Below are 12,400 nucleotides of genomic sequence, written 5' to 3' on the forward strand. Positions count from 1 at the left end.
AACTTACTTATTCAAACAGTTATTATTTCCATTAAATTTAGACGATAAAATCGTACTCAACTTATTCATAAATAAGCATAATACAAATTTAATACTGGTATCACAGAATAGTGAGGAATAATACACGCCTGAAACCATGAACCAAACTCACAAAGATGATTTATTGCCTATTCTTTGTTGATAGAAACGAAACGAAAACTCTAACCGAGTGGTAAAACTGGTGCCGGAACAAAAGCAAAACCAAAACGAAATGATCGACGCCGTAAGTGGATATGATCAGCAAGCTGTTTATTATCTGTTTTATGTTTCTTTCTTTTATAATTTCTTTGATGACTTTCCTAATGGAACGAATAATTCTATTATTATTAGCAAGCGTCTTGCTATTGATGTAATCGATGTTTTAAGTTAAAACAAAAATTTTAGTTTAAAATTTGAAAATGAAATTATCCTTTTTAGTTCTGTTGTTGTTGATGTTTATAGTATGTACCATATTGTTAAAAATGGTCTGATTATTTAAAAGTATAGTTTATTTAAATAATCAACCAAAATCTAATAACGCTTCATCTATAACTGCAATATTCTAATTGTTAGCTTTAATTTATATATTTATTATGATTTATTTATCTAGGATATTTAGCATTCAATTTGATTTACTTACAAATAATATAAATAAAAGTAAAATACATGATAACATGTTTTCTATTGCAATTCACCAATTGGTAGGTGTTTTAAGAAAATCATACTAAAATATTTAAATGAAAAGGGGAAAAGTCACTTAAATTTACTAATTCAAACTGTTATTAATTCCATTAAATTTAGACGATAAAATCGTACACAACTTATTCTTCAATAAGCATAATACAAATTTATCACTGGCATCACAGAGTAGAGAGGAGATAATACACGCCTGCAACCATGAAACATACTCGACAAAGATGATTTATTGCCTATTCTTTGTTGATAGAAACGAAACGAAAACACGAACGAAAACTTTAACCGAGTGGTAAAACTGGTGCCGGAACAAAAGCAAAACCAAAACCAAATGATCGACGCCGTAAGTGGATATGATCAGCAAGCTGTTTGTTATCTGTTTTATGTTTCTTTCTTTGGTGACTTTCTTCTTTGAACGGATAATTCTATTATTATCAGCAAGTGTCTCGCTGTTTATGTAATCGATGTTTAAGTTGTAAGTTAAAACAAAAATTTTTGCTTAAAAGTAAAAATTTTAATTATCCTTTTTAGTTCTATTGTTGTTGATGTTTATGTTATGTTAAAAATGGTGTGATTATTTAAAAATATAGTTTATTTAAATAATCACCCAAAATCGAATAATGCTTAAACTATTACTGCAATATTCTTATTGTTAGCTATTATTATTTATTTATTTAGGATTTTTAGCATTCAATTTGACTTACTTACGAATAATAATAGTAAAATATAAGATAACATGTTTTCTACCGCAATTCATCAAGTGGTAGGTGTTTTAAGAAAATCATTAAACTAATTCAAACACTTATTATTTCCATTAAATTTATACGATAAAATCGTACACATTTTATTCATCCATAAACATAATACAAATTTAACACTGGCATCACAGAATAGTGAGGAATAATACACGCCTGCAACTATGAAACAAACTCACAAAGATGATTTATTGCCTATTCTTTGTTGATAGAAACGAAACGAAAACAAGAACGAAAGCTCTAACCGTGTGGTAGTACGGCCGCCGGACCAAAAGCAAAACCAAAACCCAAACCAATTGATCGACGCCGTAAGTGGATATAATCAGCAAGCTGTTTATGATCTATATTTTGGTTCTTTCCGTTGTTTCCTTGATGACTTTCCTCTTTAAACGAATTATAGCAAGCGTCTCGCTGTGGTAACATTGTTAAAAGTTAAAACAAAATGTTTTGTTTGAAAGTGAAATATAGATAAGCCTAATTAATTGTCATGTTGTGGTTTATCTGTATTAGCTTGTTAAGACTTGGTAAAATAATGCTTAGCTATAACTGCAGCGCTCTAAACGCTAGCTATAATTTATCTTTTAGCGTGTATCCTATTGGTAGATAGTTTAGAGGTCTGTGTTGTGTTCCAATGCTGTCTTCCTTCACTGTACCTCTGTTCTTGGAAATCGATGTTGCCCTCAAACATGACCGTAGCCATTTAAAGGGATCATTCAAAGATTGATTCTGCAAATATTTGTGTTTGTTAAGGAGGTCCTATTAGAGAATTACCATGGCTACGGACCTGTTTTGATAACTTCAGATTAATAATTTAAAAATTGTCCTCAGGGCTCATCCGCGAACTGGCTTTCTCTTGGGACTCGAGTGAAAATGGATGAGACTGGTTGGACAATATTGCGAATTCTTTCACAAAGGCACAGCGATGAAGTTGCCCGAGAGTTTGTGAAGTTGAAATCAGAAATGCGCAGCGAAGCACCTCAAGCAGGACCTCAAACGGGACCTCAAGCGGCACCTCAAGCAGGACCTCAAGGACCCTCGTGAAGTTTGTAAGACTCTCCCTAGTGTCTCTTCCAAAACGAAAGCGACTGGAACTGCCGGTTGTGATGTGATAATAGTTAACGTTTCGTAATGGAACTACTTAATGGACGATGATTCGATCGAAGCGCTCCGGCCAGCGAAGGTCAGTGCTCGTTTGGTTTTTGAAAGCCTCGTTGACTCAAGGCTACATTTTGTAAATATAACGTTACGCGACTTGTAGGAATATTTTGCACAAATTCGTAATTTTTAGCAAAAAAGACTGACCATACGGCCGGACGCTTCGTCCGCCAACCTTTAGTGATTCAGCGATATTGTATTCTCGTTCTAAAACCATTTCTATGATACAATAACATAATAGGTGCAATACATTCAATTTTGCCATCGTTTCTAAAGTTGTCTTTACCTTAATAAACATAGTAAGAGTTGAATCGTTACTTAGTAATTTTTTAATAGAAATTTTATTACCATATCTACGGAACGTTTCAAATATTGTGTGCGTTAAGAGACTTTTAAGATTAATTGTATCAACGTAGTTTATTGAGAATCATACTAGCCTACATTGTCGTTGTTATATCAAATTTTGCTGAATAACTAAATTAGGATGGACATTTATGTACTAATAATCTGTTTATGGACCAAATGTCGTTAATACGAACGCATTACATTATCTTTAATAATTAAATCAAACATTATTTATCTAATTAATCGTCTAATATATTATGTGTACAGTTAAATATAGTATCGCCTTATGTAAATTATTTCCTATGATTTGGTTCGATGCTTTGGGATTATTGGAACTATCTATGTGTGAGCGACAAGATGTGTAAAGAATTTAGATGTGTTCTTTAGTGAAAGGTGTTTTATAGTATAGGTAATATTATTTGTTATACATTAATATATTACCATCTTTTATATACTTTGTGCCCTTTGCAAGTACCTACCTTATATTATGTGGTCAACGTGTATATATAAAGTTATTGCATTCAATTATTCGCTATTATTTACGCTTGACCTGTTTAAATGTTAATAACCTACGTCCTTTTGTATATTGAAAAATGTGATATTGTTAATACCTACATAAATAATAATTGTCGTGGTTATTTATATTAAACTGTTTCGGAATTCATGTTAACTGTTATATTTCGCTTCATTTGTTCGTATCGGGACGATATCTGTAATATTATAACTATGTAATATGCATAAAATATATTGGTGTTGACGGTACTAGAGATAACCGTAAAGACACAGCCACACTGCAAGCTAAGCTGAAACTATAATGTTGTCGCTTCTAATCTTGTGTTACAAATTTCACTTGCATCGTGATTTTTTGAAGTAAAAACTTCTTTAGGTTCGTTGCACGCTTTTAGTACAAAACTTGCATGACCGTCATTCCAAAGAAATTAAAGTAAAGTAAAAACGACAAAATCAAAATTAATTACCAAATTGGTAAATGATCTTTTTAGTCGGTCGTGCATCATTCAATTGAGGTTACGACCTCTGAGATATATCTCAGATTTTGTGGTCAACAATAATCGTTCGAAAGAAATATACCTACTTACGCTTCTCTTGTTAGTATCGGTTGGGAAAACGGCTGAATTTGATATAAATAAATTTTCGTGAATATATTTTATATTTTCAAATAATTAACTGTTGTAGAAAATTTTGTTGATACGGTTTGTGTGAGTCGATAGTTATAACTGCAGTTTTATAATCTCGATAAAGCTAATATCAAGTCAGACCAACATTTTTGTAAAATCTCTTTGTCATCACACATTTCACAGTCGATAGTTAAATCGGAACTATTCATTATTCTTATTTTAGTAACCAATATATAGCAAATAATGTGAGAACTGTTGGGGTTACGGTTGAAAATTGGTGAAAATAATGTTGCAAATCCAATTGATTCGATTTTACAAATTAATATATATTTTTAAATTTGTAAAATATTCATAATATTCATACTTTTTCATGTATCTAGTACTTTATTTTAAAGGTTCAGTCATCTTTTTTAGTATTCTGAATGATTTTCTTTGGTGACAATAAACTGGCAAAATTGTTGGAAGGAAAATTATTTCGTACGGTTAAAGTTTGAAATAAAGATAACGCCCAGTTACCATGCTGTATTTTCATAGCGAGGTTAGCTTAGCTTGCAGTGTTTCTTGTACTTAACATCGGACCTGTACGACACTCTCGAGGAACATGGCAAGTGCGTGGAAATATCATATTATACTAATGTATCTTAATTGGCAACTGACCTTCTAATTTTTACATCAGCTTTTTTTCCCAATTGCGATATATTAGTCTGATAAAAAATAATTTACTTAAAACAGTCTAAAAATATACAAATATAAATAAACTTTGCTAATGTATTTATTTCCAAGATTATTTAATTACTTCTGAAATGTGACATTTTATTAACGCACTTACCGATGTCGTTAAGGTGGTTTACTAAGAGCATTAGTCTGTACTGTAATATTTATATATAATGATTTTTTTTTTCAACTGTGAGTGTAAATATCCAAGCATTATGCCGCCTTCATAATAGCCGTATTAAGGCTTTGAGTTGAAGTCAGTACCTCAAGTTTAATGCAATGCCCTTAATGGAATCCAGCATTGTTATTCAACAGGTGAAACGTCCTAGTGTCGAAAGAGTCGAAAAGAATCTCGAGAGAAAATGAAAAGCGGAAATGACGTCACTAAATCGGCTCCCCGCTTCCTCTCTTCCTGTTCTATAAAATATATAAAATGTTTAAGATATTTAATGTAATGTTAGACATTTTATGCTCAAATTGTTTTGTTATATAATTAGTATTATTGTGAATATTATGTTATACAGTCCATTTGAAATGGTTAAGATCACAGTGTTTTATCACAATAAATATAGTTCGGATGTATTTTGACATCGCTCAGCGTGCGACATATTACCTCTAATTGTATACGAAATTCATATTTTTAATAAAATGTAATGGGACAAATTTAAACATATTCGATAAATAGTATTGTTCTTAGATATGTTTATTTCTTATTTGACTAGGTTTTTTGGAATGTTTTATATTATAATGCATTTCTGGTAGAATTCTGATGGTATTGTGGTGTACTACATCCCGGTAATTGCTGGGAACAACCACAAAATAGTATTTATTTAAATATTGGTTCGATGGTGGACGTAACGTCTTTCCCTAGCCGTGGTCTCATGGAAAGTTACAACACCTCTACTTGCGCCAGCAGGACCAGGACCTTCAGATTATGCTCGACTTAAATGGAGAGTTCAGGAGTACTAAATCAAAATCAAAATGTTAATTGAACTCATAACATTAATTAACAATGGCTTAAGTTCCGTCATACACTTAATTTCATAATAATAAATAATTAATATCACACAGGTAAAATTAAAATCAAACAAATCAAAAAAAATCAAATAATTAAAATCACACAAAAACAAATCACGTATGATAGTGCTGTTAACATGTAATTATGTCCATAATCATGAGTGTTTCGATCAATATAAGCAATGCTTTAAAAATTATTATTTTTTTTTTTTCATCATTTTAACCTAATAATGAAATCTCAAATTTTTGTTCTGCCCTTTCTTCAACACACAATATGTCCTAAACATTTTTCGACATTTCTCGTGCTTGGCAGTGAATAAAAACTCGTTTATTTTGGAATGGAACCGGATGGACTCGGATCAGCCATTATTAAAATAAAAAAAAAAATACTCGGGATCGCAACTTCAGTATTAACACGATAGCACGGTAAGACTAAGATAACTAACGAATACGGCACATCACTACACTGCAGGTGCGCGAGGTGAAGCGTGCGGACAGCGGGGGGAGATGCACCCGCTCTTTACCTCAGGCCCCGACTGCATTCAACTCGCGCGATATCAGGAATATTAGTCTTTATACTAGAAGTATGTCTATAATATGACATACCTAATTTCATGTTTTTCAAATTTTTTTGTAACATTTCTCCATTGTGATGATAAATAAACTTAATAAGCAGATGTATCTTATCTGTTTTAAGGATGGGAGTGATCACCAAATCTTAAAAGAATCTCATTAATATTTAAAATAATAATAATAATAAAACTAAATTCCTCGAACGTGATAAACCCGGATGCATTAAAATTGAGACGTCAACTAGTATTCTCGGGACTGTGAATCATATTAAACAGAAATAGAAATTGCACAGCAAATGAGAGAAGACATCTTCACAGCGCTAAAGTACGTAATTAGTGTGATTGATGAGGCCCACTAATTATAGCTAAGACAATTGCTTTTGAACCGGTTTTTTCTATTTTCACAACTTCAGTCTTATTGTTACAGTACTTTCTATTTTTGTCTCATTGAAATACCAAAAATGTATCAGTATTTCATTTTATTTAAATGTATTTGTATATGTCCTTTAGTACAAAGCTGATAACCAAGATTTAAGCCACAATTTTCCATTTTCAATCCTTAGTTATCATTTTTGTAAATTTTCTGTATTTGTCCCATTTAAATAACCAAAAATTTCACAATAACCTGAGCGATGTTACAAATACATACAACAGCACATCTCACTTCCACGGAACTTAGATTTTCATACTATTATTATAGCATTTATCATGGGTTACATATCTGTAGATAGCATGTGATTTTTCTAGTTCAAAATAAATAATAGTTTATTATATTTTAATAACTACTCGTCATAAAGTTGGTGCGGTGCAACTGATTGTTTGAATTGTATTTTATTTTTGTCATTTTTCTTACACAATGTTAGATTAATTTAAGGGATTTTAAACATGAAGTTTTATTATTTCTAAACTGCTTTTTTATTCAAGTTTATTGAATATAACCCAGCTTATGTATTACTTTTCAAATACTTCGATGTAAAACTTACACATAAATTTCGATCATTTTGCGTGACAAATGCATAAAGATTTTGTATTAAACACTTATGTTATTTCTATGAATTATATTATACCTGTATTAAGTAAATATTTGTTTATTTAAATATCCATTTTTACTTTACATTTCTTCTTTTAAATTTTTAAACAACTTTTTTAGTATCTCGTTTTTAAATATATTTCTGGATAGGTTTATTATTTACTTTGTGATTTATTTTGAAGTATTTTTTTTAAATTATTGAATGGCTTATAACTTGATTAAATATTATAGGTCACTAACTGACTATTGATTCTGTTCAGCTGAATAGCATATGGAGCTGGGTTAATGTGGTACAATTTCCATTGGCACTTCAGTTATTTATAAAATTTCAAAGCGCTTAAATCGCTTCGATGATTGATTAATCACTTTAATCTTTGTTTTTATAAGGATTCAATGGAATAGAACTATAATTTGTGGAATTATGAAATATTTACAGAAATAGACCGTCACATTTACGAAAATTACCTACAGCTTTCGATCAAAGTTGCGGTTACCGAAATGGATTTTAATTTGTCATAATTCATAATAAATTGATTATCTTTCATCGTAGTTTGATGTATTAATTTGAATCAAAGTACGCACATTGCGATATGTTATTGACGTTAAAGTTTTATCCACATCAAATTTATGTCTATTTTATACTTCCAATGCCCAAATACATTCGTAAAAATTTATAATTCTAATATATTCCATATTACATGGTAAAATATAAATATTTACATAAAATATAATTGTACATTAATAAGTTAAATAAATATCCAATAACATAATATAGATATTTAATATTTACATAAAGATTATCTAATAGAAGTGATGATATAAAACACCAAATACAGCAATAATATTCGTACATAATAACGCTTAATATTAATAAGTAAATATATTATATTATATCACCTATGTATTTAATATTAATATATATTAATATAAAATGTTTTTTTTTTGGTGTTGGGTTGAAGTTGATGTTGTCTTTTAGGGTGAGGTTTTAATGATCTTTGTCTTCTTATGCCACATACGAAAAATTGTAATGAATTTGCATATACTTCTAGTTATTGTGTGGAGATGCATTCCTTGAGAATGTGGTGAGATTTCATCCTTTGTGACTGAATCTACATTTGGGAGACTCGCCTATCGTATGAAGGTGTTAAATAAGCTTCTTGTACATGCTACGAAAACCGCACCGACGCTTAATCGCATTATTATAACGAATATCTCCCCGCATCATCATTATTAATAACGAGTTAATTAGTACACGATCTGTGTTCAGTAAAGCATTCCTAGAGAAACTGAAATGTTACTATTAATAAATAACTCATAACTATTCTATTTCAATATTTATTTCTTATGAAATGGTATAATTTGGACCATCCTAAACTGAGGCTGGTTTGCATAAACTAACTTTAGCAATAACAAACATATTAAAGTACCGGTTAAGCAAAAAATGTGTTCCACTATTTGACAAATTTTAGATGACGTTATAACTTTAACTGTTAACCGTAACCATCCTACCTTCGCCGATAAAAGCTAAAGTTAATGTTTAATAGCTAAATAGCGACCTGTTAGAAGATTAAAAATAAATATTCGATATTGATATATTATTTTTAACTTTTGCCTTAACGGTTCTGTGCGGCGATGGTGTGAACCATTCGCGATATTTATTCGACGACTCACACATGCGATTCAGCGCCGGTGCGACTCTAGCTTCGTGTACAAGAAGCCTGAGGGAGAACCACTAGATATTTTTCTGCTTATTCTTCCATTAGTTGCTGCTTGATAAATTATTGAAGTAAAAACTTCTCTAGCGGCGTTGAGCACTTTTCTTGGGATGAGTATAAAATATTAACTCGCGACAGGACACGTGGCCTGATCGAAAATCCGTAAGACAGTCGTTGAAATAATGGATGAACAATTTATACTTCTAACTAATTATAATTCGGTTATTTCAACTAAATGGTCATATGATCATTGGACCAGTGGTTGAATCATTGTGATTGCGAAGCCGAAACACCGCGAGGTTTTGTTTAATTTTTTTTTTTTGTTTCTTACTTAGCTACCACAAACCTATTAAGTTTAGAGATTGGTGATGATGATGCTGGTAATGAAGAGTCTTTGAAATTATGGATGAAAGTTGATTTTTATGAGTGATAAACTTTTTAATATAAAATAATTATAATAGTTCTGAAGTGTTAATTTTTTTATGTAATATAAATTGTAATTTTTGTACTATAGCGCAATAAATTAATATTGTATTTAAGCACATAAATGCTAGTACTAGTATTCTGATAAATAAAGCAATTCGTGTGCGATATTCTTCTCTAACCATTCCAAAATATTCAAAAATGCACAACGTTAATGTTCAAGTTTTTACTTCTACCGGCACTCCCGTAGTGCATCCCATATTTTTTTATAACATAAACGACTGTGCTACTGAAAATAAGCACTTCATAATCGACCTAAAAACCTTTTGTAATCTGAATTTATAAATAATTATAATTTGGTGTGGACAAATCTTTCGATAATTCATACGTATCAATAGGTATTGACAATACTTGGTATTTTAGTGTAAATTGTGGTGTTCCAAGCATCATTCATTGTAAGTCGGTTACGCTCCAATTCTAGTATTAAAATATCACTAACATTGCATATATCTTTGTATAAATGCATTTATGTATATGTTACATGTTTAAACACATTATTGAATTTAGAATTTTTATGAAAAAAAAAGTAAATATCCGTATTTCAAATATAATGTTTTTGTTTTATTTGCCTCCTGATAGTAAATGGGTAGAATTTATTGAATATATCAGGGTCTACCTCACGGGTAAGTTCCAGGCTGAAGCTTGGATGTTATCTTGGTTGTAAATGCTATATTTGTTTTTTTAAGTGATATCCGTCACTTTTGGGATTAAATACTCATACAAATTTAATTTGTACCAAAATTTATAAACGATGTGGTACTCAATGGGAATGTAAACAAAAAAAACTGCTTATATTTGAAAGAGCGACATCTCAAGTCAATTTCCTAATAATATGTAATTATTGGGGTTGAGAAAGTTATCAATTGTAAAGTAGATTCTGAAGATAGAGCATAGAGTTGGACAAGACATACCAAGATTTACGTTGGATGTGTCACTCGGACGGTTGGCTCACTTGGAGAGAGCGCTCGGACACAATCCGAGAGGCACGGGTTCGAGTCCGGCATCGCCTAGAAATTTTGGTACAAATTAAATTATTATAATACTATATTTCTTGACTGTTTAGTAGCATTACAACTAACTGTGCAGTGTGTAGCAGTGCAAACTGTTCAGAATTTACTTTCTATTTTCTGCAAATAAAATAGCCCGTGACTCCCGAATCACATGGTAATTACAAGTATAAAAATCTAGTATACAGTCACACTAAAAAATTTCGTAACTTAAAAAAACAACATGTTATAACCAAAATATTATGTTTATTGCTTTTCAAATGTAAAGGACATTTGAAACAATTAGTTCATGCGATCGAACAATTTTTTAAAACAGGAGGACCACAGATCTGAAGGCATGTTTTCTACGTGCTGATTGAACGCTACCACTGGCTTTCACTTCAGAATTGGTAAAAGTGAAAACTCTCATCAAATCTTTGATTTTGGGGGTGCTAGGTCGGGGCTATGTGTAGGATGGATGACAAGTTGTCGGAAGCTAAAAATGACTTAGTTTTGTTGGCCGTGTGTGAAGAAGCGTTGTCATGATGTAGGAACACGCGGCTTTTTGGTCGTCTTTCGCGAACTTTTTTTAACACCCTGGGTAAACAAATGGTAGAAAACCACTCGGCATTAACACTCTTTTGATCGTCAAGTGGAATTGTGCAGATGGCATCCGAAGCTGAGAAAAAAAATGCAATCATTTTTTTACCAACGTTTCCAGCCTGCCTCACTTTTGTTGGCCTGTTCTTATTTTCAAACACTCATTCACAAGATTGCTGTTCCAAAACAATAAATCCACATTTCGTGTCCTGTGACAATGTCTTAAACAGCATTAGAATGTCCGTGGTTGAACTTCATTAGCATCTGTGAGCACCATTCCACGCGAGCCCGCTTCTGTTGTTCTGAACGACATCAAAGTTTCCGAACATCCAATTCTTCGTGTAAAATTTTCTGAATTTGGCTCATACCAATCCCCAATAGTTCTCGAATTGTCTCATAGGTAATCCACGGGTATTCTCCAATTAGCCGCTTAACAGTAGCCACATTATTTTCTTTGGCGGCAGTTGAAAGCCGCCTTTCACGAAAATCGTCATGTAAAGAAACTCGACCTCTCTCAAATTCAGCAAACCATCGCATGACGGTGCTCAAACAAGGTGCTTCTCTCCCAAAAGCATTTTGAAGATGAACGGCACAGTCTTGCGGAGAGAGCGAAATTTTGCAATCATAAAAAAAGCATCGCTCTAAAATCTTTTCAACTTAATTTCATTTACGTTGCGTACGTAGAACTTTGATGTGTGATAAAAAACAATTGACATATGATTTCCCGCCAATTGCTTTTTTTATATAACTAAGAAGGTTGCAATGTTTCAAAAAATATATCATTCGAAATTCAAATAGTTCCGATTAGCTAGAAGTGCAAAACTTTTAGTGTGCCCCATGTACAAATGTACATGCCACAAAATGTTTTTGTTAATTCGAAAATTCCTATTCTTTATGGATTCTAATAATTAAGCTTGGGTGGTGTCATTGAATGCAATTATTGCAATAGAATTCATTCGATTGTTAAGCCTATTATCATCAATTTAGTAGCAGTATAACTTCACGGAAATCATGGGCCATTTCTACAACTCGATGTCTACTATATTGTGATTTGTGATAACGACCTTCCTTGAGGCCCTTTTAAGCCTAGTGAACAAGTTCATCAACTTCACAAACAACCTTTGAATTTCTTTGCAGGTGTTTGTGTGTACTCAAAAATTCGTCAAGAACAGCCACCTTTA

At 31.7% G+C, this 12,400-nt stretch overlaps 1 protein-coding gene across 6 annotated transcripts in view; it reads left to right on the forward strand.

Moving 5' to 3' along the window:
- LOC126973158 (protein unc-13 homolog A) overlaps nucleotides 1-10,184 on the forward strand; it is a 116,118-nt gene extending 105,934 nt beyond the window's left edge. For 4 of the 6 annotated variants that reach the window (XM_050820364.1, XM_050820365.1, XM_050820366.1 and 1 more), the window contains one exon: nucleotides 2,295-10,184. In XM_050820364.1, the coding sequence (XP_050676321.1) occupies nucleotides 2,295-2,507 (213 nt within the window). In that variant the 3' untranslated portion in view covers nucleotides 2,508-10,184. Of the gene's footprint in view, nucleotides 1-184; nucleotides 263-964; nucleotides 1,055-1,678; nucleotides 1,775-2,294 lie in introns of all 6 variants that reach the window. The other 2 variants (XM_050820362.1, XM_050820363.1) reach the window with 2 other exon arrangements.
- Nucleotides 10,185-12,400: the final 2,216 nt, after the last annotated feature.

Source organism: Leptidea sinapis, chromosome 28 (genome assembly GCF_905404315.1).
Source record: "Leptidea sinapis chromosome 28, ilLepSina1.1, whole genome shotgun sequence".
NCBI classification, from domain to species: domain Eukaryota; kingdom Metazoa; phylum Arthropoda; class Insecta; order Lepidoptera; family Pieridae; genus Leptidea; species Leptidea sinapis.